This window comes from Neoarius graeffei, chromosome 23 (assembly GCF_027579695.1).
Source record: "Neoarius graeffei isolate fNeoGra1 chromosome 23, fNeoGra1.pri, whole genome shotgun sequence".
NCBI lineage: Eukaryota > Metazoa > Chordata > Actinopteri > Siluriformes > Ariidae > Neoarius > Neoarius graeffei.
In genome coordinates, this window is record NC_083591.1 from 2708117 (window position 1) to 2735442 (window position 27326).

Genomic DNA, 27326 nt, shown 5'->3' on the forward strand with positions numbered 1-27326 from the left:
ATCAAAATTAAAAAAAAAATCAGGTAACTATATTTATTAGGGATGCCACTAGACAGGCACTTGGATGTAAAAAAGTTGCCACGTGAGAGTTTTCATTCAGTGTAGACACGAGACTCTCGAACAATAGAGCCCTTGTTATTCTTGACTGATGGGCATCGCAACCTTTCTACTGCCAACATTTTTAGTGTCTACATCTTAACTCAAAAAAAAAAGACAAGTGACAGCTTTTTCTGTCCAAGCACCTGATTGTCCCCGTTAACCCTATATATTACAGTTCATATCTTAGGCAAGTGATTAGTGAAAGCACTATATTGAAAATGAACTGCTTGGCTACTGGTAGAAGTCAGAATAACAGAGGGAAAGAGTGATTCTATATATAGATAGCACGATTAGGGAGAAGAAGAAGGCATGCTCTGATTCTGCTCACCAGTTTTCGGGTCGATGCTGAAATATGCCTGGCCCTGCAGGACGCTGTAGACTATCCTGGCACTGTTTCCATATGTGGGGTCATCAGCATCTGTGGCAGTGATCTGGATAACCGACGTTCCTATGGAGAAGAAAATAAAGACGTAAAGTAGTTTAGAGTGAGCGGGTTGAATTTGTGCAAATCTTTCATGCCCCAAGGTGGTGGTAGTTGTAAACAATGGAAGTGCTCCAAGGGGCACACCAACCGTTCTTACCCTGTCAGTTGGAAGTCACTTGAGGTCGGTGTTGTAGTCAAGTCACTAAACCTCGAGTCTGAGTCCAGTCTCAAGTCTCCAGTGTTCAAATACGAGTCATTAAAGAACATTTCGAGTCGAGTCCGAGAACAAGACTCCATCCGCACCATGTGACGGTGTCTGTTGCTGCCTTTATGTGAAAGTGTCTCTGCTACTGTGTTGGACTAACGTTACTGCTCGACTGCCTCGTTTTAGTTAATAGACTATAGGTAAAAAGCTTGTTCATCGCTCAGCAAGCCCCGCCCACTATCAACAGAGCAATGAACATACTGTAGCGTGTCACTTCCTTCTCTGGGTGGAGTCTTACCAAATGACGATTGAAGTTCGAGGTCGTCCCCATTAGGGTGCATCAGTTGCCCCCTAAAAATGAAAAGTTCCTCCGATCATGATGCATTTTTGTTTTTATGTTCCTTTTGGTAAGAAAACACACTGGGTGAAATATTTTGACAAAATTCAAAAGTTTAATGGTGGCACCAGGAGCTCAAAGTTATGGAAAAAGCTGCTATTTTATGACTTTTATGACAAAATTTCGATCACTTTTCATGAAACATTATGGCACCTTATAGAGTATACCAAATATCTTAGATATACATTTTTAGTACATATTCTAAATATATTATCAAGCACAGTTTGAGTTTTAGCTGCTCATTGAATCATTGTTCGACTACTTTTAAACAATACAAATGTATTATGAATCACATTAATGCTTCTCAATCCCTTGCAAAGGTTCTTAACATCATCTCTGGCTCACAAGAAATCAATAAATGGAGTCCAACATTGTGATTCAAACCTTACACGAAAACATAAAATAAGCGTTTTTTGGCAAAAAATGAACCTCATGGTGCCACCATTAGACTTTTGAATATGGTCAAAACATTTTACAGGATGTCTTTATTGGTGAAAAGGAACACCCGAACAAAAATGCATCAGATTTTATGAAAGTGAGGGCAACTGATGCACCCTAGTCCCCATCGTCTCCTCGATAGTTCTTCTACATGTGGAACACATTCAGTAGCAGTGCATTTTTTCCCACTGCACGAGAAGTCTGTAAGCAAAGTGGACAATCCTAGCGGCGTCTCTCCAGGCATTTTAGCGCCATTAACGTTAGTTTGTTGCAGAACATGACGCATGAACAGGTGAATGTGCATTCTCTTGGACAAAATTAGTATAAAAATTAATGTAGATATAAATATCTTGTGACAAATTATTATGGCATGTTACAAAAAAATAAAGAAAAAATCAGAGTCCTCGTCTCCAATTTACGAGTCCAAATGCAGTTAATGCACGAGTCCGAGTCCAAGTCCGAGTCATCAGTGCTCAAGTCCAAGTCAAGTCACGAGTCCTTAAAATTAGGGCACGAGTTGGACTCGAGTACTACAAGCCTGCTTGAGGTCCATGTTAGAGATTAACCTACCACTGAAGATTTCCAAAGAACCTTACTGAGTAGGTAACTGGCCAACATTTCGCATGCACCGTGATTCGGAGGCCATTTTATCATGTTTAGTCTCCATTTTGTCATCTTCAGCTTTCTTTGAAGTTTTGTAGGCAAAACTCCAAATGTATGGGATAATTTATGGCTGATTGGCATCTATCAAACACGAGTACAGGGAAACGTTTGTACGGTAAATCTGGTAGGGAAATATTCGTTCAGTTTAGCCAGAAAATAATAAAAATACACAACGTTCCTGAACAAATCAACAGACAGACAGAAAAAGCTCTTCTGTGGAATCATCGAACCCACTGCTATTTCTGTATCACAGTTCTGAGCCGCTCTCACATTCAATAAACCAAATGTTGACACAAAGAGAAAAAATTCAGGCAGTTCGGGAATTTCAGACCTGGTGACCGGGTGATTATAGGTTCAAACCCAGACCTCCCAGAGCTCCACTGCATGATTGAGTAAAGTCCTTAACTCTCAGTGTAACAGCTCCAGGAGCGCTGTAGCACAGCAAAGCCTGCACTCTGAACCACATGTCTGGGAGAAAAAAACAATAATTTCCTCTTGGGGATTAGTCGAGCAGATAAAAATGTATCCCTTTGGTCTCCAGCAGTTCTTGCTGATCTGTTCGGCCAGGGAATGTTCCATCAACTCAAACAAATCATTCCATCCATCAGTGTTCTGCGTTGGAGACCTCAGAGAGTGAACTCGATCTGAAACGCTTATGTATTCTCTTTCGTAATTCTCAACATATATTTTTTTTTTCTGAGTGGGTTCGGTAAATCCAGTTGGTGAAGTAGGCAGTTCAATGGGAGTGCTTTGATGTGTGTGTGTGTGTGTGTGCTCGGAGAGGGTTGTGAAGAATTGATCACTTCTCAGCTCTTCGAGCCTGAGCTTGGCTAATCGATGGCAAGGGGGAGGAAAAGGTCTGCACACAATTAGTGCTTTCCTAACACATTCCTGCAGAGTTATTTATCAGCCGGATTCGACGAGACTTGCTTAGATGAAAAGCAGGTAAGCAGGTGTTGTGTTTTGCTCAGCTTAAACAGCAGCGTTCGAGAAATGGGAAACAATCCAAGGAATGGCGCTAGAGGATCATTGCGTCAGCACAAATGACGCTAAAGCTAAAAGGTTTTTTCAGCATGTGAAATGTGCCGTGTACGGGGCTGATCCAGCATGCTGCTGAAACAACAGTTTTTACTCCTCGGCTGAAACTGTTTTTCAAAAGCCGAATGCTCTCTTGAGGTTCTTTCTCTGTAACCGCGCCAAGATTTCATAAATTGTATCTGCAAACAAGCGAGACGTGGAAAAAGATGCTGCAGTGCTCCGTCACAAACTGATGACCCAGCTAATAAAGCCATGAGCAGTTCCTGGATCAGACAGGTCCCTCTGCCGTCTTTACTCTCCTTACTTACGCTTCCTGTTTTCTCGTCTCATTTTATTTCTGTCTCTTGGCTTGTTAGACACGCTGTCTGTATCACTGCTTCCTTTCTTGCTTCCCCAAACCTGTTGATGAGCAACATCATCACTTGATATACATTTAACGATGGGGTCTTTCCTTGGGATGCATCAATACTAGAGAGATTGTTTATTCTTTTCCAATCTGGAATCTTTGAGTGTGAGCTGAAATCGAGACCCACCCGGCCAGGATACACTCGATACACTCACAGGCCAGCCATACAGTACCGGTACATACACCTGCAGTTCTGTAATCAGCCGATCCCTCGACAGCAGCACGACGCATCAAATCATGCAGATACAAATCAAGAGCTTCAGTTAATGTTCACGATGTTCAAACATCAGAACAGGAAAAATTGTGATCTCACAGTGAAGTGTGACTTTCTTTCTTTCACTGTGGTATGGGTGTTGGTTTGAGCCAGATGAGTGTGAGGTTTGAGTATTTCAGAAACTGCTGATCTCCTCCTGGGGTTTTCACACACAACAGTCTGTAGAGTTTACACAGAATGGTGCGGAAAACAAAAAACATCATCGAGTGAGCGAGCGAGAGTTCTGTGGGTGGAAACAAACGCCGTGTTGATAAGAGAGGGTCAGAGATCAGAACATGGACAGATTTGAGGTGGTTCGAGCTTTTTTGCCAGGAAGGAACTCATATAATCACTCTTTACAACCGTGGTGAGCAGAAAAGCATCTCAGCATGCAACAGCCGAAAGAAGAACACATTGGGCTCCAGTCCTGCAGCCAAGAACAGGGATCCTAGAATCAACATGTTCCTATTAAAGTTTCCAGTGAGTGTAGATTAAAAATAATTCCGGTGTGTTAATGTAAACATTTCCAAGAACAAAACAAATCAAATTGGCTCAAATTCATTCTTTTTTCCTCCTTCAATTTCCACTATTTTTTAAAATTGTTGTTGGTTATCGGGTCGATGCTGAACCTGGATCTCTAATCAGTACCATTGTTCCAGACTGTTTCTTGGTACTCATCGATACTGATCCTGACATCACTGATTTTTTTTAATGTTACAACCATTTACACACATAACGCCTCTGAAAAGTACAAATATGAGCGTTCATGGACATAACCTACTCGACTCGGACATTATAATATTAGCTAATTTATTTCACCTGAGGGGCGGCACGGTGGTGTAGTGGTTAGCGCTGTCGCCTCACAGCAAGAAGGTCCGGGTTCGAGCCCCGTGGCCAGCGAGGGCCTTTCTGTGTGGAGTTTGCATGTTCTCCCCGTGTCCGTGTGGGTTTCCTCCGGGTGCTCCGGTTTCCCCCACAGTCCAAAGACATGCAGGTTAGGTTAACTGGTGACTCTAAATTGAGCGTAGATGTGAATGTGAGTGTGAATGGTTGTCTGTGTCTATGTGTCAGCCCTGTGATGACCTGGCGACTTGTCCAGGGTGTACCCCGCCTTTCACCCGTAGTCAGCTGGGATAGGCTCCAGCTCGCCTGCGACCCTGTAGAACAGGATAAAGCGGCTACAGATAATGAGATGAGATGAGATATTTCACCTGAAGAGTCTCCATCTTGCATTAATATGATGTTTAAATGTCTTTGGAACTCTTTTGTTTTCTGGAGCGAACAGCGATCTGTGAAACTGGTGAAAAATACATTATCCTATTAAACGCTGTTGTAACAGCGTTCGCAATAACAACTTCAAAGTGACACACCATCGAGCTAACTTAGCAAATTAGCACCAGAATCTCGAAACACATCACACACATTAAAATATCATGTAAGCTCTCACAGAGCGGTGCTGGAAACCGGCTAGGGAGGCAGTGGGATGGTGCAGAAGAAAGTGCTCTGTATTTCTTTTCTTCAAAGTGAGATTGCGGTGAACGTGTGTGTGTGTGTGTGTCTGTGTGTGTGTGTGTGTGTGCTCTTGGTGCTGGGTTGGGACTCGAGGGCGTGAAGTGGAGGCTGGGCGGCTGGCTCTCGCTTGCTGGAGCATCTCTGGGGCGTCGGAGGCTCTCGTTCCCGCTGTCTGGAAGCATAGGACTTGGGCATTAGGACGCGCCGTATGGCGAGATTGACTTTACTTTGTTGTGGACTGCAGCATTGCCTTTTTATACTCCCTCGGTGCCTCACAGAGGGGAGATCATTAGCACGCTCCAGCTGAGCAGAGTCAGCAGGACCCGCCCTCTGGTCCCGCGCGTGCTGTCAGTCCATAACACCGGTGCCGCTGAAATGCCACAACAGAGCGTGTCGAGATGGTGGGCGCTGTCTGTTCAGCACCACCGGAGCGGCAGGGTGAGCAGCTTGTTTGAGGACGCGTGCCGCCGATACGACACCACGATAAACAGGTTTAATGTGTTTCAGGACAGAGTTTACCTTTAAAGTCCAGAATAAAATATTTTCTGTTTCTCTGTGTTTTTATGATGTTTTGCCTCTTTTTAATCTCACTGCTGTTTATTTTTTAGTTTTTTTCCTACCTTTCTTTCCTACACACACACACACACACACACACACACATACACACACACACTCTATCTCCATCACACTATCATCTACTTTCTTCCCTAAAGCTTCCTCTCTTTTTACACACACACACACACACACACACTCACCGATGTCGGCCATCTCAGGTACGGAGGCAGTGAACGGGCCGTTGGGGAAGGTAGGTGCGTTGTCATTCACATCCTGAACCTTAATGATGAACTCGGACTCGGGCTCCACGGTGCGGTGCGTGATGCTGTGGACGGCGCGAGCGTGAAGGACGTAGTGGTTCTTCTTCTCACGGTCCAGGCTCTTGGTGGCATGAATGTCTCCTGTAGACTCATTAATGGTGAAAATGGTGCCGGCACCTTCTCCTGAGAGGAGATACCGCACCAAGCCATCACCCTTATCCGAGTTGGAGTGCAGCTGCAGAAGGACAGAGGAAATGAACGAGTCTGTAGTGGATTACATACAGTAATCATGACACAATAGATATAAAGCATACCTAAAATAAAGAATAAAACACTTCAGGAAGTGCGGTTTTAAGAAAATAATAAACTTCAGAATCCAGAAATCCACAGGTGAGATGGAACACAAAGGAAATCTACTGTAAATTTATACGAGTAACGTATTTTGCTTCTCTCAGCCCTGATCCAACAAAACCTGTCCATATTTTAAATAACTGAACGTTTTGAAAAGAAAGGCTGCATGTTAAAAGGACTCGGAGCAGTCAACCTGCTCGTTTGTGAAAACCTTTTGCCATGAATTTGTGAAATTAAAACTGAAATGTTTCAGACAGCAGCAGCAACCGCTGTACTTAAACCTCCTTTACAAAAATCTGAACACAATACCGAGCTATTATTCCTCACCGTGAACAGGTTTCCTGTGAAAGTCTTCCATCATTTTATTACCAACATCTGCATGTTTTAACTGCGGCGAAGTGAGTCGGATAAATGCGTCGGGACTCTGTCTCACAGAGTTCCAAACATAAAACCTTCTGAATAAGTATTTGAGTAGTGAATCTTTCTGTCATGATCGACATGCACTCCTGTCTTATTCAGCGACTCAGTGTTGACTCAGTGAGTCTCTCTGTCATGACTGAGATTTGCTCCTTGTCAGTGTTAACTCTTTGAATCTTTCAGTGATTTTGTCCTCACTTGTTCAATGAATCAGTGTTTGAGAAAGTGAATCTTTTCAGACATCACCAAGATTCGCTTCTCGTTCATTCAGTGAGTCAATGTTTGAATCAGTATGTGAATCATTTTATTCATAACCGAGATTTGCTTCTCAAATCAGTGTTGACTCAGTGAATCTTTCAGTAATGACAGAGATTCATTCCTCTCTTATTCACCAAGTGAATCAGTGTTGACTCAGTGAATCTTTCGGTAATGACAGAGATTCGCTCTTGTCTCATTCAGCCAGTGAATCAGTGTTGACTCAGTGAATCTTTCGGTAATGACAGAGATTCTATGGCGCTGTGTGAGACGGCTGCCTCTCCAGTAGCTCTGTAGTTTTTAGCTCTTTAAACCTCTTTTTTTCCACCTTTTTTTTTTTTACTTTTCTGCTTTTCTTACGAAGACATAGTGTGTTTTACTATATAACATGGATATCTTTAACTTTAACACGCAACCAGGAGCCAGTTTTCTCACTTATTCGAGAGAGGAGCTGCTGGCCCTGAAAACAATGGGACGAGCCAGGATACGACACCCCATCCCGGCGGAGCTGAGGAGGAAACCCAGGGGCTACAAGGCTAGAGCTAAGCTAAAGGCTAGGCTAGCAGACAACCGGCGGTGCTACAAACCATCCATTCCCTCCGTTATCATGGGGAATGTGAACTCGCTGCCAAATAAAGTCGACAAGCTTTCCGCTCTGAACAACCAGCGGATTTACCGGGAGAGCAGCTTATTTATCTTTACGGAGACATGGCTAACACACCTTGTACCGGATGCTGATGTGGACCTGCGGGGATTCACTGCTGTGAGAGCTGACAGAGACACTAATACATGCGGGAAAAGCAAAGGTGGGGGATTCATCAGTTATGTTAACAACCGCTGGTGTAACCCGGGACATATCTCCGTAAAGACAGTTTTATGTTGCCCGGACTTGGAGCTGCTCGCCATTAGCCGCAGGCTAGCATATTATCTGCTGAGGGAGTTCAGTCACGTGATCACCATCTGTGTTTACATCCCTCCGAGGGCAGACACAGCCGCTGCATGTGAGAGGATTCACTCTGTCACAGCAAGGCTGCAGACACAGCACCCTCAGGCATTTATCATCATTTCTGGGGACTTTAATCACGCTACTTTGGACTCTACTTTGGCTGCTTTTTACCAGGCTGTGGATTGTCCAGCAAGGAACAACAGGACAAGTGACTTGCTGTATGCTAATGTGAGGGATGCATACAGAGTCACACCCCTCCCCCCACTAGGGAAGTCTGACCACAACCTGGTTCTTCTACAGCCGAAGTACACCCCCCTGGTTCAAAGGCAGCCTGCAACAACTAGCTCCATCAGGAGGTGGTCCCCTGAAATGGAAGATGCCCTCAGGGACTGTTATGACATCACAGACTGGGATGTGCTGCTTAGCCCACACTGTGAGGACATAGAGGGCCTGACACACTGTCTGACGGATTACCTCAACTTTTGTACAGATGTGGTCTCCCCTGCCAAGACTGTACGGTGTTACCCTAATAACAAGCCATGGGTAACACAGGAAATCAAAGCTGTCCTCAACAGGAAGAAGGCCGCCTTCAGGAGCAGGGATAGGGAGGTGATGAAAGCAGCACAGCAGGAGGTAAAATGCTGCGTGAGGGAAGCTAAGGACAGCTACAGGAGGAATGTGGAGCAGAAGCTGAAGGAGAACATCATGAGGGAGGTCTGGGAAGGTGTGAAAACCATCACAGGCCACAATACAAAGACCAGAGTCGTTGAGGGGACAGTGGAGAGGGCAAATGAGTTGAATGACTTTTTCAATAGGTTAAACCAGCCCACGTCCCCCCCACCCTCTCCCTCACTGCAGCCATCTCTCCTTCTTCCCTCAACACACCTCCCCCCAGTCATCACAGCAGCCCCCTCCTCCCCCTCCTCCCCCACCTCAACAGAGACTCCTCCATGCATTACTGCAGACCAGGTCAGAGGTCAACTGAGGAAGCTTCACCCCAGGAAAGCAGCAGGCCCGGACAAGGTGTGTCCCCGACTACTGAAGACCTGTGCTGCTGAACTGGGTGAACCACTCCAACGCATCTTCAACCTCAGCCTGCAGCTGGGGAGAGTGCCCACCCTCTGGAAGACATCATCGTTCCAGTTCCCAAAAAGAATCGGCCCAGCGAGCTGAACGACTTCCGACCGGTGGCACTCACTTCACATCTGATGAAGACGTTGGAGTGTCTCTTCCTCAGCCTCCTCAGACCCCAGGTACAACATGCCCAGGACTGTCTGAAGTTTGCGTACCGGGCAGGTGTCGGTGTGGAAGACGCCATCCACTACCTGCTACACCGAGCCCACTCGCATCTGGATAAGGGAAATGGCACAGTGAGGATCCTCTTCTTGGACTTGTCGAGTGCCTTCAACACCATCCAGCCACTACTGCTTCAGGACAAACTGAACAGGATGCGAGTGGACCCCTGCCTGGTCACCTGGATCTCCAGCTACCTCACTGACAGGCCACAGTACTTCAGGCTGAAGGACATCACGTCTGACACTGTGATTAGCAGCACCGGAGCACCCCAGGGCACGGTGCTGGCCCCTCTTCTCTTCACCCTGTACACTGCAGACTTCTGCTACAACTCGGAGCTGTGTCACATTCAGAAGTTTGCCGATGACACAGCCATCGTTGGGTGTATCAGTGATGACAGAGAGGAGGAGTATAGGAGCCTGGTGAGGGACTTTGCTGTGTGGTGCAACAGGAACCATCTGCAGCTCAACACCTCGAAGACCAAGGAGCTGGTCATTGACTTTGGGAGGTCCAGACCAAGGTCACGACCAGTTCTGATCGAGGGAGTCGAGGTGGAGGCTGTGGATTCCTACAAGTACCTTGGGCTGTGGCTGGACAGCAAGCTGGACTGGACTTGCAACACCAAACACTTATACAGGAAGGGACAGAGCAGGCTATACTTCCTTAGGAGGCTGCAGTCCTTTAACATCTGCAGGAAACTCCTGTGGATGTTCTATCAGTCTGTGGTCGCCAGTGTCCTGTTTGTTGGCAGCACATCCAAGAAGGACATGTCCAGGCTGGATAAACTGATCAAGCGGGCTGGCTCTATGGTCGGCATGAAGCTGGACTCTCTGGTGATGGTGGCAGAGAAGAGGACTATGGACATACTATTGAACGTCATGGATGATGCCAGTCACCCTCTGCACACCGTCATCAGCAACCAGAGGAGCCTGTTCAGTGACAGAATGCTCCTTCCCAAGTGCAGGATGAACAGACTTAAAAACTCCTTTGTCCCTCACGCCATCAGACTGTACAACTCCTCTCTGGGGGGGAGGAGGGGTAACAGGAGGACAGAGGATGGGAAGGAGCAGTAGCCTAACCTGACAATAAGCAATACTGGACAATGTGCAATATAATGTGCAATATAAAGTCCAATATCTCTCCTGCCGCCACCCCCCTTCTCCCCACCTTTCCCCCCTCCCTCTCTTCCCCATATCTTATTCTTTTTATATTTGTATATGTAAATACTAAATTTATTTTAATTTATCTAGAAGTTTTCTCTATGGGCGGCACGGTGGTGTAGTGGTTAGCGCTGTCGCCTCACAGCAAGAAGGTCCTGGGTTCGAGCCCCGGGGCCAGCGAGGGCCTTTCTGTGTGGAGTTTGCATGTTCTCCCCGTGTCCGCGTGGGTTTCCTCCGGGTGCTCCGGTTTCCCCCACAGTCCAAAGACATGCAGGTTAGGTTAACTGGTGACTCTAAATTGAGCGTAGGTGTGAATGTGAGTGTGAATGGTTGTCTGTGTCTATGTGTCAGCCCTGTGATGACCTGGCGACTTGTCCAGGGTGAACCCCGCCTTTCACCCGTAGTCAGCTGGGATAGGATCCAGCTTGCCTGCGACCCTGTAGAAGGATAAAGCGGCTAGAGATAATGAGATGAGATGAGATGAGTTTTCTCTATTTCTTTTCTCTGTTTATCTGTAATGATGCTGCTGGAATCTTAATTTCCCTGAGGGAACCCGCCCGAAGGGATCAATAAAGTTTTATCTAATCTAATCTAATCTAATCTAATCTAATCTAATCTAATCTAATCTAATCTAAAGATTCACTCGTCTCATTCAGCGAGTGAATCAGTGTTGACTCAGTGAATCTTTCGGTAATGACAGAGATTTGCTCTTGTCTCATTTAGTGAGTGAATCAGTGTTGACTCAGTGAATCTTTTGGGAATGACAGAGATTCTCTCTTATCTCATTCAGCCAGTGAATCAGTGTTGACTCAGTGAATCTTTCGGTAACGACAGAGATTCGCTCTTGTCTCATTCAGCCAGTGAATCAGTGTTGACTCAGTGAATCTTTCGGGAATGACAGAGATTCGCTCTTGTCTCATTCAGCCAGTGAATCAGTGTTGACTCAGTGAATCTTTTGGTAATGACAGAGATTCGCTCTTGTCTCATTCAGCCAGTGAATCAGTGTTGACTCAGTGAATCTTTTGGTAATGACAGAGATTCACTCTTGTCTCATTCAGCGAGTAAATCCCGCCCAAATGGATCAATAAAGTTTTATCTAATCTAATCTAATCTAATCTAATCTAAAGATTCGCTCGTCTCATTCAGCGAGTGAATCAGTGTTGACTCAGTGAATCTTTTGGTAATGACAGAGATTCGCTCTTGTCTCATTCAGCCAGTGAATCAGTGTTGACTCAGTGAATCTTTTGGTAATGACAGAGATTCGCTCTTGTCTCATTCAGTCAGTGAATCAGTGTTGACTCAGTGAATCTTTTGGTAATGACAGAGATTCGCTCTTGTCTCATTCAGCGAGTGAATCAGTGTTGACTCAGTGACTCTTTCGGTAATGACAGAGATTCGCTCTTGTCTCATTTGGCAAGTGAATCAGAGTTGACTCAGTGAATCTTTCAGTGATGACAGAGACTCACTCCTCTCTTATTCAGCGAATCAGCTGATTCAGATTATTCAGGGAGTCGTTTGGTCAGAGCTGGAGAGTTCCAGAGTTCCTGTGCATGCGGTAGTCATGTGTATTAACCGGGTTTAAAAAAAAAATCTTCTAAACAGGGCATACACGTTTTATTGTAAAATAACACAAAATAACAGCAGTTATAAGTTATTTTATGACTCAAGCTTAAGACAGCAGCCTGAACAGACTGTATATTTTGGCAAACTGAACATATCAGTGAACAAATCTGAACGACTCAGTTAACTGAACTGACTCAAATGAATCAAATCATTAAAAAGACTCAAAAATTGAATCTCTGCAGTTGAATATTATCAGTGTATCTGGACTGCACTGTATATTTTATTTAAAATATGTATTTTTCAGTATTCAGTTCTAGCCCTTGTTTTCATCCCAACCCCACCCACGCTGCCTTCTGGATTTATGGTAACAGATTTGCTTTTGATGACAAATGTCTGACTCGGGCTTGAACCCAGCCATTGATCTGGACTATGATTTGTGGAACAGCTCCAATAAAGAAGCGCCATTACATCGAGCTGCAGCGCCGTTCTGTTACAGCTGAGAAGAAAATACAGATTTAATTAAATAATGTTATCTCAGAAATCAAGAAATGTTCTAGGAACTCATTTCGGAGCGTTCGGTTGCCTCGGGTGTGGAATTATTTCTGTTTTTATTAGTGCAATAAAATTGCAAGCAAGTGTTAAAAACAAACCAAAGACAAAAGAACCACATTGATCGTAGCTTAAAGGCACCTCTGTGAAACTGACCGCAACAAGTTGGAAAGAAATTGCTTTTCTCCCAAGCAAATAAGACGGCACTCTAAACAGGTTCCACGTGTTTCAGTGGTGAAGATTTTGTTTTTCTTTTTAATATTTCACCTGCAAAACCTTCACCTCGCCTCGTATACAGAGACTGTTTATCTCCTTGCGCAGAAAAGACGACTCTAACAGCATCTGCAGAGCCCTCGGTGATTTCCCTCCACACTCACATGCAGTAAAACATCTTTTTTGGAGAAGATCTTTTTATGCCCTGTTGTATAAGCAAGGAATAAAACACTCAGTGCCATGCTGATGTAGGAAAATAATCGATGATGGAGTTGAGACAGTCTTATCAGCCTGAAGTTATTTTCTTATAAGAGCACGTGTTACAAGCTAAAAGAGACAGGCCTAAGTAATGGATTTCTTTTGCGTTTAGAAGAGGAGCAAACTATTGATCTGTGGATTATGGAAACTCATCAAGTTTAAAATACTGTTATTGAAACTCAGGCCCTGTCCACACGGCAACGGATTCAGGTGACTCCGATACAATTGCTTATCGTTTAGGCCTGGCGTCCACACGGCACCGGCGTTTTGGGTGCCCAAAACGCAATCTTTTTGAGAACGGGTTCCAGAGTGGAAAGATCTGGCAACGTTGCCGTTGTGAAGTCGTCTGGATGAGTAGAACGGATTTGTTTATGATGACGTCACAACCACATGACTGTGAGTGCTTCACGCCGGGTAGAAGTGTAACGAATATCACCAGGATATCACCAGGAAAAAGCCTTACAGAGCACTAGTGAGAGTGAAACACGAGCTTGGATATTATTATTATTATTATTATTATGTTCAGTGTTAGTTCACAGTAGTAATGCAAGAAGCAGAATAGTGACAGTAATAGTGAAGCAAAAACATGCAATTGTACAAACACTGCAGCTCTACAGCAAAATATTCATTTATGAAATGGTCTGATTCTTAACACCAGTAGTGCCAATGATCTCATTGCGATGCGATGCGAGTTGTCAACAAATCCTATAACTTGGTTCATGAAACGCGCTTACAAAATATTTTCACTGTGAATATTTATTGTGTAATGGTGCAAAGTGAGAGAGAGAGAGAGAGACTCTGCCCTTAGGGCAGAGTCAATCCCGCCAGCAAAAATAGGGAAAAAAAGGAGCGATCTCACCTCTTCAGATGTTGGTTTAAGTCCTACAATACATTCCTCAAAAAGGGCGTAGAAGAGCAAATTAATCCATCAACGTGTAGCATTCAATTTATTCCGGACCATTAAAGACGCCGCCTTCTGCGTAGAATCATACGTCATCCTCGCCGCCATATTGGATAGGTCAAAGCGGAGAATAAAGATTCATGTGCTGCGTTTAACTGTACCAACAGGTTTACCGTCCAAACGAGATCACATGGGATTACCTTTCACAGGTGAGAAACAACAAATTAATCCATCAACGTGTAGCATTCAATTTATTCCGGACCATTAAAGATGCCGCCTTCCGCGTAGAATCATACGTCATCCTTGCCGCCATATTGGATAGGTCAAAGCGGAGAATAAAGATTAGCTGCGTTTAACTGTACCAACAGGTTTGCCGTCCAAACGAGATCACATGGGATTACCTTTCACAGGTGAGACTGGAAAAATACTTTTCATTGTATTTGGTCATTATAATGTAATTTTACGAACAGATTTTCCTGACTTTGTGGCTAATATGAAGTCTCGCGCATAATAGTTTATGCGCATGCGTCCTTACTTCTTCTATTGTTCTGGTGTCTCCGAAGGGACCGTCTTACAGCGCCCCTAGAGGTGTGGCATGTGTATTGCATCGTTTTCAGCAAGCGTTGCGTTGCCATATGGACCTGATATTTTACTGATCGTTGCCCATTTGGACGCGATATTTTTTTAAATAACATCTCGTTGCCGTTGTCATGTGGATGTAGCCTCAGTAAGGTTAAAACACTGTACTGGTTAGAAGATGGCTTGTGTTAAAAGTTAAGATGTTTGAGGCATTCTACTCCTATTCTATTATGGGCCGACTGTGATCTGTGATCGATTGCTTTGGTCTCTGCCCATCTAGCTAGGGAGATCATGGTAATTTCCTCATTTCAATAAACATCCGAGATGAGGAAAGACCATACCAAATCACTCTGTGATTCTTCTCTCCCTCTTTTAGGTAAAATCCACTCATGTTGTCTTCTGTTTGAAGCATGAAGTGTTTAGAGTAATGTTGAACAGGAGTTCGAGAAATATGTGTAACTGTTTGAATGTTAAATGTTGGTGAACGAGCGCAAAAAGAGAAATTTTAGCGGCATCAACACTCCTTGGCGTGCCGACGCCATTTTGTGGTGATATACTAGAGTGCAAGTGTATGAGTTTTAGGGATTTTCGTGATGTTGAAAGTGTAATATGTTGTTGGCGTGCCTGCCACAGTAACCCCAGCATACCGTTATAGCCTTGTTAACTAGTTTTAGCCATGTTATTGACCAGCTACATCGAAGAAGCTGGTAAATGTTAGACTGTAGGCTAAATTGCAATTCAAAAGGTGAATTAAGTGTTTTAAGGTATAAACCTCTTGGCAAGTGAATTGTTAATGTTAACGTGGCAAGGAATTGGACTAACGCCTGGTCTATTCTGAATATGATTTTGAACTCATCTCATCTCATTATCTGTAGCCGCTTTATCCTGTTCTACAGGGTCGCAGGCAAGCTGGAGCCTATCCCAGCTGACTACGGGCGAAAGGCGGGGTTCACCCTGGACAAGTCGCCAGGTCATCACAGGGCTGACACACAGACACAGACAACCATTCACACTCACATTCACACCTACGCTCAATTTATGGCCCTTTTCCACTACCCTTTTTCAGCTCACTTCAGCTCGCTTCAGCTCACTTCAGCCCGACACGGCTCGCGTTTCGACTACCAAAAACCAGCACGACTCGGCTCGCTTCAGCCCTGCTTAGCCCCTAAAACTCGCACGGTTTTGGAGTGGGGCTGAAGCGAGCCGAAGCGAGCCGAGTGAGGCTGGGGGCGTGAGCAGACACTCCCCTGTGCACTGATTGGTGAGGAGGAGTGTCCTCACACGCCCACACACGCCCCGCGAGCACGCTGGGATCTGTAAACACCGCAAACCCGGAAGGAGAAGAATTACGAATTGCGAGAATTTATGAAGCCTTATGCGCCTCGCCTCATCTATACGCTCTTGCCAGTATCTGTCCGCGTTGTCGGTGACAACAAGCCACAGCACCAAGACCAGCAACACTAACGACTCCATGTCCTCCATGTTTATTGTTTACTATCCGGGTCGTGAGACTACCGCTTAAAAGATCACTGATGTCACTGTTTGCGCTGCTTAACGACATCACGTGACGTCCACCCACTTTCGCTAACTCCATCCAATGTGTCCACCCACTTCCAGCCAGCACGGTTGTAGTCGAAATGCAACTCCAACAGCCCGACTCAGCACGGCACGGCTCAGCCCGACTCAGCCGCGTTTGTAGTGGAAAAGCGGCATTAGAGTCACCAGTTAACCTAACCTGCATGTCTTTGGACTGTGGGGGAAACCGGAGCACCCGGAGGAAACCCACGCGGACACGGGGAGAACATGCAAACTCCGCACAGAAAGGCCCTCGCCGGCCACGGGGCTCGAACCTGGACCTTCTTGCTGTGAGGCGACAGCGCTAACCGCTACACCACCGTGCCGCCCCTGATTTTGAACTATAGTTTTGTATTTGAGTAAAATTTTCAATAAACAGCCAAGATGAGGAAAGACCATACCAAATCACTCCGTGATTCTTCTCTCCCTCTTTTAGAGGTATAACACACACACTTTTACATTTTTTTTTTTGAAAAAATGGATTCAAGAATGAGGTCTGACTTTTTACCCATTTGTAGTTGCATTTAATGTTGTTGAACATCTGAGAAATAAGTGACTTCCTGTTCTTACTTACGTTATAGCAGCTATAAACAGTCGTTTCCTCACCAGCTGTTCTGAAGATGTCGGAAAAGTTACAGATTTACCTCTGACTGTTACAAAGTGCTGACACTGGAGACTCCTTCCATAAATGTTACATTAATAATGAATAAATACACTCACTGGCTACTTTATTAGGAACACCCCTACATCCACCTGCAGTTCTGTAATCAGCCGATCCCTCGACAGCAGCACGATGCGTCAAATCACGCAGATACAAATCAAGAGCTTCAGTTAATGTTCACGATGTTCAAACATCAGAACGGGAAAAAATAGTGATCTCACAGTGAAGTGTGACTTTCTTTCTTTCACTGTGGCATGAGTGTTGGTTTGAGTATTTCAGAAACTGCTGATCTCCTGGGGGTTTCACACACAAACAACAGTCTCTAGAGTTTACACAGAATGGTGCGGAAAACAAAAAAAAACATTGGGTGGAAACAAACACCTTGTTGATCAGAGAAGTCAGAGGAAAACGGACAGATTGGTTCGGGGTATTTTGCCAAGAAGGAACTCGTATAATCACTCTTTACAACCGTGGTGAACAGAAAAGCATCTCAGCATGCAACAGAAAACAGAAGAACACATTGGGTTCCACTCCTGCAGCCAAGAACAGCGATCTTAGACTCAACAACACGTTCCGCTTAAAGTGGCCGGTGAGTGTAAAATGTTTTAGTAAATAATCCCATGTAACTTTTTCAAAAACAAATAAAAATAAGCACTGTTTCAAAACCCATCTATCTGATGTAATAAAGATATACATCTCGTTGTCTGGCGGTGAAGTGTTTATGAGATAAGTGCCTTGTGCTTATGATCGGGTTCCCTGTGGTGGTCCGTTGTATGATCTCAAAAACCACCATAAATCAGGTCGATGCTTTACCATATTCTCATAAGTACGGAGCTGCTCCGCTATAAACGCATCCTTACAGAAAACCTTCGACAAGTTTGACAAAATTATTTTCTCAAAAATTCCTCTGAACGAGCTGTTACTATAGAAACGATAACATATTAGTTGTAGAATGAGCGCAATAATACAGTATAAACCTGCGCTACTGTTACAGGAAATCAATCAACAGCTACTGACCAATCAGGATTAAGCACGGAATATAAACAGGATTTACTGTATATTTACTCTATATTCTGATTTTTTTTCTTGGGTCACTTAAATTCCACAGTTGTCCGACTGTGAGAGTATCCAACACTTCTCCTTATGAAACTTTATTTTTGTTCCAGAATCTTCTCCAGGGGCGGCACGGCGGTGTAGTGGTTAGCGCTGTCGCCTCACAGCAAGAAGGTCCGGGTTCGAGCCCCGTGGCCGGCGAGGGCCTTTCTGTGCGGAGTTTGCATGTTCTCCCCGTGTCCGCGTGGGTTTCCTCCGGGTGCTCCGGTTTCCCCCACAGTCCAAAGACATGCAGGTTAGGTTAACTGGTGACTCTAATGGCCCTTTTCCACTACCTTTTTTCAGCTCGCTTCAGCCCGACACGGCTCGCGTTTCGACTACCTTAGAACAGCACGACTCAGCTCGCTTCAGCCCTGCTCAGCACCCAAAACTCGCACGGTTTTGGAGTGGGGCTGAAGCGAGCCAAACCGAGCCGAGTGAGGCTGGGGGCGTGAGCAGACACTCCCCTGTGCACTGATTGGTGAGGAGGAGTGTCCTCACACGCCCACACACGCCCCGCGAGCACGCTGGGATCTGTAAACACCGTAAACCCGGAAGAAGAATTACGAATTACGAGAATTTCTGAAGCCTTATGCGCCTCGCCTCATCTATACGCTCTTGCCAGTATCTGTTGGCGTTGTCGGTGACAACAAGCCACAGCACCAAGACCAGCAACACTAACGACTCCATGTCCTCCATGTTTATTGTTTACTATCCGGGTCGTGAGACAACCGCTTAAAAGGTCACTGATGTCACCGTTTGCACCGCCTAACGACATCACATGACGTCCACCCACTTTTGCTAACTCCACCCAATGTGTCCACCCACTTCCAGCCAGCACGGTTCAGCGCGGTTGTAGTCGAAATGCAACTCCAACAGCCCCGCTCAGCTCGACTCAGCACGGCACGGCTCGGCCCGACTCAGCCGCGTTGGAAGTGGAAAAGCGGCATAAATTGAGCGTAGGTGTGAATGTGAGTGTGAATGGTTGTCTGTGTCTATGTGTCAGCCCTGTGATGACCTGGCGACTTGTCCAGGGTGAACCCCGCCTTTCACCCGTAGTCAGCTGGGATAGGATCCAGCTCGCCTGCGACCCTGTAGAACAGGATAAAGCGGCTACAGATAATGAGATGAGATGAGATCTTCTCCAGCCTCAGCAACATCTCCAACACAAGGGCTTTTTCGCGCCCCATCAGCGTAAAAGGTTTGTTGTATTTTTTCGTCTCCGTTGGAACCCAGAGCGCAGACATTCAGTTCCTCTGACATTTTAAGGATAAAGCCTTTGGTGCCTGGCTGGAATAAAGTAGAGCTGAATATGAAACATGAGCAGAGAGGTGAAGGAGTGTGGACTGATTCACGCCGTCATTCTCTCACTGCGAGTGCGCTACATTTCCCAAAACACTAACCTTATAACAGCTTTAATCAGCGCTATTCAAAGTTCCACTCTGATGGTATGTGCGGTGGAGAGAAAAATAAAGCTGTGAGGAAGGAGAACAGGTAGAAAGTCATTTTTCCACTGAAAGGCGTAATGGCTCATTTTTTTACTTCATACTTGAACAAATAACTTCCTTTACACACCGGATACGACACGAAATTATGATATGAAAATGCAAAAAATTTGTCTGCGATTTTTCACACACGGCGTACACACGCCGAGTCCGACGTCAAGCTTTTAATAGTTTGCGTTCTCTTTTGTGCTCATTCCACGCTGGTTTCGCACCGCGACTCTCAACAGTGTCCAGAGTGAACGATGGAGTCGTCGAGTAGTGATGAAGACAATAATTATAGACATGCTTTCAGAAAGGGAAGGTCTTGAGGAAACCCAGCATCTCGTTTAAGAACTGAAACTGTACCATGACAGGATCAGACAGTGTTTGAGGATGACTGTGGTGGAGTCAAGGCTTTCTTGAGTCTCCTGGATCCTCACGTGAGGAGACGACATAAGGGAAGACAAGTTTCTATATTTTGGCCTCATTTGATTAGTCACGTGATCATCATCCGATGTGTAATTACCTCGCCCACGACGGAGTCAGCAGGGTGAGGTATTGTAATCAGGTTGTTTGTTTCAGTGTCTGTCTGTCTGTTAACAATCTAACGTCTAGACAGTTGCACCGATTGACTTCAAATTTTCAAGGTCAACCTTTTAGTCAAAATAACATGTTTTCTATTATAGCTCAAAAACGGTTGCCAATAGACAGATGCTTACTATTATGAGCATATAAGAATATGGGCTTTCATTTGGCACCATGATTTTTGACCTTGAAAGGTCAAACTCAAGGTCATGGGTTTTCAAAGGGCTATAACTTTAAAATGATTCATGACAGCGAGATGTTTACCATGATTGACATATAGAAGTCCCATATGGGATTTCAGTTGCCGCCATGACTTTTGACCTTGAATAACTCTGAAATGTCAAACTCAAGGTCATGGATTTTCATAGGACTATAACCTGACAGCTGGTGATTGAGAAATATTACCATTATCAACATATAGGTATAAAATAAGTGCTGCCGGGCGCGGTTTGTTTTGCCTGGAAACACTTGTTTTGCAAACAAACTAAACGGATCAGAATTTTTTTTCCCTTCATATCAGATTTCACGAAAATGTATTTAATGACCTGTGTGATTTTGTGCGAATCATTTGTTTGAAAATTTGGCCTTGCACTCAGTGAAAATGTGAATTTAATTGCATTTAATCTAAACCTTAACCTCCTAAGACCCAAGCTGTTTTTTTTACATGCATTTTTTATTTCTCTTTGCTATTTGGGCTTATTAGAACCTGATTAGAATAAAAACTAAGCATCATCTTTGATAAGATGTACTTTTTGAGAAAAAGTATGTCCACATATGTGGATTCTTGTTCTGAATTTCTAAAAAGTGCTGTCCACGCATGTGACCGCTAGGCCCTAGGAGGTTAAAGGAACCTTAAATTTCGTGGTGTATTTAAGTTACCTTCACTGAACTTTTTAAATGTATTAAATATACGAGTGACTTTCAGACCCTTTATTGGTGTTCTTAAAATGAGTAGTGACTTTAAGTCCATTTAAATGTTAAATTTATTAATTTTAACAAAGTGACATATCAAACGTTCTTTTTAACGCATTTCGTTATCTTTAATAAGTCATGGAAAGTCACTTAAAATTATACGATAAGAATTCTTAAAGTTATCAGTAAATACACTGAAATTTAGCATTTCGCACACCTTTAGGATCCTTTAAGAACATCTTAAAGCTGTTAATTTGTTTAGTGTTGGTGTCCAAGGGACTTAACCTGAAAAATATGCTAGTCATGGTTAAAAAAAAAAAAAATTAAAAATGGATCTCTTGTCAGTCATTTTATAGACACTCCCCAACGAGACTTCACTCCGCCAACATCACGTCTCAGGCTGAAATCGGTAAGCGCCAAGCACAGCCGCATCTTTCTCCTCCGAGCCAAAAACTATGCTTTGAACAAACACTGGCAATGTTTCTCATGATGGACTCGTTTATTATCGGTAGTGCTGTAGGACGTGTCTGATATTAATTTTTCCGATTGTGGTTTTTCCATTTTAAATAATTTAATTATCCAGAATTTGTTTTCTAAACAAGACAAGAAAACGTGTGTTTGATATTCGATATTTGATAAGACGTTGTCTCAGCTGATGCATCAAACTCGTACTTGTTTATCTCACACTCATTAAAGTGAACGTTTACGGGACATGATTTCTTTCAAGATGAACAAATTACGGTGCCGGTTCACCAGCTGACAGGAAATTATTACTGCGTTTGGAACATTAGAGAAACCTACAGCCCGCGGCCTGCATCTGTGTGTGTGTGTGTGTGTGTGTGTGTGTGTGATTTGCATTTCTTTTGCCTTTATCCACTTCCTCAGTGGTAATAAGTGGTTATGAATCTTTTATGCAGATTTCAAACGTGCTATCGCAGTAATATCACACGTCTTCTTCTGTATCTAAACAGAGAAAATCAAGCAAGTGAGATGTTTCAAATTTCTGTCGATGGGAAACAACAGAGCATTAACACGAAGATTTTTTTGTAACGATCCATAATTACAGCAAACATATTTACAGCTAAGCAGCTTCGTGCCAACAACAAGCCTGAGGGTGAACACGAAGCTGAAAGAAAGTGTGAATCGCTCGAGAGACATGATCGTTTTCAGGTTACTTATCCAATGATCCATGCTGCCATTTTATTCGCAAATGATCACTCCAGAGGGTTCGGGTTAGGAATGAGCTTGATCCAAAAAGCCGAATAATACGATCTGCCAGAGCACGTCCCTGGGTGGAAAAAAACAGCAATATAATAACTTGGCATGCTGATCTCTCTCTCTCTCTCTCTCTCTCTCTCTCTCTCTCTCTCTCTCTCTCACAGACGCACACAGAGTGCATCTCTGGATCTTGGCTACCGCTAAAATCCCACAACAGAGAGCAATTAGTCAGGACGACATTGACCTTCTAAAGTTCCTCCCTGTGGCTACGAGGAACGTTCACCTTCACAGAGATGTGTGCAAGGCCAACACTTTTCCCACTTTCTCTCCGCACCTGCAGATCCCATTCCATGCATGGGAGTCATGGGAATTGTCATGCATCCCCCCCTTACCACACACACACACAGTGAGACCTTCATTGAATCCTGTCCCAGCCTCCTCGGACCCACACAGCAGGAGAGGATTCAGATCTGAACTTGTGCATATAGCAAAGATGATTTGTTCACAAATGAATCAACTCTTAGATTCTTAATGAGTCGACTCATATCCGAAAAGTTGTAACAAATACCATCACGACATTTACGGAAAGATCATGTCATGGTAAGTTTTTCACCGCGGGTTTATGATGATGTGAGTAGGACATGATCAAATGTGAACAAAAACGCACGAAGGTGCAACATCTGCACGTGTGAACTCAAGTAAACGCGCGACACCAGTGATCAGTGATGATCGTGATGCGATTACATGTGAACATGTGATGATCATGAAAAATGACATCTGAACATAAAGCCACATGCCATGTGAAAATGAACATAAATGAATCATGTAGAATTAATGAGTGAATCATAAAGAAAACAGTGATTCACTAATCAGGTATTAAGTGAATCATTTGGGAAAATAAATGAGTCAGGTGAAAATCAAATGTAGAAATAACTGAAATATGTTGAAAAATCATATGAAATGAAATAAATCTTATGACGTAAAAAAAAACAAAAACATGGAAATAAATGACATGTTAAACTCCCGTGGACTTGAATGACTCAAGTGCAAAAATGAATCGTGTCTAAAAATAAATGAATTGTGAACAAAAATCACATTTGGAATGAAATGAATTTAGGCCAAAAACAAACATAAATATGAATGAACTGTGAGTAAAAATCTTGTGGGGGGAAAAAAAATCATGTTATAAGAAACGAGTCATGTCTGATGAATCATGTGAAAAGAATTCAATCATGAAAATAACTGAATCATGTAACAAATGATTCTTTAAAAATAATGAAACGCGTACAGGCTGGGGCGGCACGGTGGTGTAGTGGTTAGCGCTGTCGCCTCACAGCAAGAAGGTCCGGGTTCGAGCCCCGTGGCCGGCGAGGGCCTTTCTGTGCGGAGTTTGCATGTTCTCCCCGTGTCCGCGTGGGTTTCCTCCGGGTGCTCCGGTTTCCCCCACAGTCCAAAGACATGCAGGTTAGGTTAACTGGTGACTCTAAATTGAGCGTAGGTGTGAATGTGAGTGTGAATGGTTGTCTGTGTCTATGTGTCAGCCCTGTGATGACCTGGCGACTTGTCCAGGGTGAACCCCGCCTTTCGCCCGTAGTCAGCTGGGATAGGCTCCAGCTCGCCTGCGACCCTGTAGAACAGGATAAAGCGGCTACAGATAATGAGACGAGATGAGACGTACAGGCTGAGTTTTAAAGGTGCCATATGTAATAATTAGCCACTTCACACTCCAAACCAAAAGGGGGCAATACATCACCAGAAAGTCGGGGTGTCCACCCTTATCGTAAGAAACAAGGAAACTCCACCTCGTCCCCCTCCCCCCAAACACATCACTGACACTCACATGGAATTATCACTCATGAATAGAGCATGAAGCTATTTTTTTGTTGTTGATTGACAACTGGGTTTATACGATGTAACTTTACAATCATCAGTTAAATAAATAAATAAATAAATAAATAAATAAAAATAAAAAAACCTTGGTTTTTAGCAAGAACACAACCACAACAAACCCATCTATCAATGCCACTTGGAATGTTTTCTTTTATTCATGGTTTGTGCTGTTGTCAATGAGACTAAAGATCTGTTCTGAATTCCAAACGAGGTCAGTCTGCCAGGTTTGTTTGCGACATAAAATTGGCTGAGTTTGGTAGCTAAATAGATGATGAGTGAATTGAGCTAGTCAGATACAGCTATGCTAACTGCTCAGAACCACATATATATATATATATATATATATATATATATATATATAAAACAGCTAATTTATCCAAAATTAAAGCAAGACGGCCTTTCGATTTCATAAAATCGGTGAAATTTAGTTCCGTCTGAAATGTGGTGATTGTGATATCTGTTTATTTCTGTAATATCTCACAAAATATCAGGCCATTCTGTGGCTGGGAAGTTATTTAATTTGAGGGGATTAAAGCAAATAATGTGCATGAAATCGCTCGCTTGGCGCAGTCAAGCAGACAGAGGAAGTCCGTGTGCGCATGCGCAGGTTTACCTTCTTCTTCTTCTTTTGGGTTTTACGGCAGCTGGCATCCACAGTGTTGCATTACTGCCATCTACAGGTTTCCCTTTGAGCGTGCACTGACAGTTCCATCATTCTGTCGCTAAACGAACAGCTGATCACACCGAGGTGCTCGCTGAGCACCGATATTTATTAGTTTGGTCCTGCGTTTCCTTTCCTTCGTATAGAACATAACGTCTTTTCTTCTTCTCGCTTTCTTTCCGTTACTGTAGTCGCTCTTTCACGTTTCATTCGCACACTCACGTCCTCCGTTTTTCTCTCCTGTTTCAAATTTGTATCCCACAATGCCTTGCGTGAACGGGGAAAGCCCACCATGTGATGGTGCATGATGTAGTATCTTGTATTGGGTCATGGTGAAGCAGGAAAAAATGGCGGAGAATTTTGGGCCACGTGGAGATAAATTCATTAATTGTTCTATAAAAAAAACTAATAAAATTGGAAGCCTGTGATATGAATTCTGTAGCTTTCAGTCACTAAACAAAAATAATTAGGTGTCGGGAAAATTCTTTTTATGACCTACACTTGAAAAATCTGAAAGGTAGTCTACCTTTAACACTGTCAGTCATGTTATACAATTAGCAACCTTTATAAGCTAACGCTAAACAGCCAACATTAGCATTATCATCTGTTTACTTACCAGATGAGAAGAACTGTTACGAGTTCAGTATCAAACTTTGTCCCTTTATTCACCAGGAGCTGTCTCCAATGGTGGAAAGTAACACCAATTCTAAGTCTGCGTCTTCTTGCTTCTGTCTGCTTATTAAGTCTGACACCAGTAACCATTTCCTGTTCAACTGAGACACCATGTCACTAAATTTGGTCATTTTTTGTCACCTTTAGCAAATTTAATTCAAAAAAAGAGCTTGGATACAAATCAAGCAACTTTTTCAGCACACATTAGCGACTGTCTGGAACTCGATACAGCTGTGGTTAAAAGAGTTTAGAAAGCAAGACAAGAGTGACTACACTGACTCACTATCGCCTCTTGAGGTACAACGTGGTATTACAAGACAGGACAGATCACCCTGTCTTGGGGGTTGGTTGGTTAGCATGCTGACTTCAATAGATGTCTCTGCAACACAGTACGTAGACGTCTTTGACATCATGTCAAAACTTATTTCTCCACATTCTGTTGATAATTGAGTGTTTTAAACTAAAATTCCTTAAAAAACACGGTGCATCCTTGTCAGCACTGTGTGCTACGCTAGTGTGAGTATAACAGCATAATAGCTGCCTTGTGCAGTCATCAATTAGTGTCAATTGCTTGGAAAATGATTTTTTTTATTGTATAATTGTATTCGCTGTGCTGTGAAGGTAAACCAGTGGTGCATAAGAAGTTAATTAAAACATGTATCCTATTTGCTGTGTTCGCTAATCAAGTGGTGAAGGTTAAATTTAGCATTTGATTCAATTGTTTTCACTGCAGAAATGTACTGAAATGTATAAAGGCATAGGAATGCATATTTGCAGAGTGTGTGTGTGTGTGTGTGTGAAAGTGAAACTTGTCATCCTGTTATAATGTTATAACAAGCTCCTCATTACAGATTCCTCGCTCGGTTAGCAACATCGATCCCGTCCCGACAGTTCCTGTTTAACGGCATATCGATATTCATAACAAGGTATACATCAAGGAGTGTGAATAATCGAAGTGTTTCCTTTCTCCTGCGTGATAAGAGGCAGGAGAAAGGAAACGCTTCAATTATCCGATACGCCGTCCACGCCACAAAGCACCTCCTGATTAGATCAAGACTCGGACGCCGCATCCGCTGACCACAAATTACAGCGCCGTCTGGCACAAAAGGTCAATTTTACACTGCAGCAAGACCCCGATCTATAACACTCACACGGTGCAGATCGTGTGGAAAAAGGTGATTGGTTTCGCTGGGTTTTTATCTGGGACTCGGACTCGCCTCAGTGGCTGATCGGTATCTCTCGAGCAGTGAGAACAGCCTGCAGCTGAGTGATATCACACTCCACATCTTTATCCTCTTCACATACATACGCATGAAAATGACGAATGCACAGCGGCTGGATGTGGATTACACCAAGCACGAGTATGTTGTAAAGATATGTGATGTGCATACTCTGCTGAGAATGTTTCCTGAATATACATGATGTTTTTGTACTCGAGTACTCGGTCAGCTTATCCTTCAAATCATCGGCTTTTTTTTTTTTTTTAAACAAAACAAAAATGCTCACATCATGCTATAAATTGAACATAAAACAGTAATAAATCAGGCAACATCCAGCACACGTTACGATTTCTTTCATGACCTCAATTTAGTCTATAACTCTCAAAGAACAATGTAAACAAATAAAATGCAAATTAATAGACTGCTCTGGATCAAGGGCTATTCTAATCACTGCTGAATAATGAATAACATTGAAGCAATTTGGTCAAATTAAAGCAGCGATTGAAGTGATAATTATCATGAGCGCTATTCATACTGGTTTATTTCAATGCTCACCATCCTCACGTTCACATATTAAAATATAGCTTCGATGAGGCTGGAGCTCTGTGGTTGTGTGAGAGT

General features: G+C 43.6%; 1 protein-coding gene across 1 annotated transcript in view; it reads right to left on the reverse strand.

Annotated features, from left to right (window-relative positions):
- cdh18a (cadherin 18, type 2a) overlaps nt 1-27326 on the reverse strand; it is a 101360-nt gene that overhangs the window by 57913 nt on the left and 16121 nt on the right. Inside the window, exons 2-3 of the mRNA XM_060905602.1 lie at nt 6191-6485; nt 428-547 (exon numbers count right to left, since the gene is read on the reverse strand). Of these exons, the coding sequence (XP_060761585.1) occupies nt 428-547; nt 6191-6485 (415 nt within the window). The remainder of the gene's footprint in view (nt 1-427; nt 548-6190; nt 6486-27326) is intronic.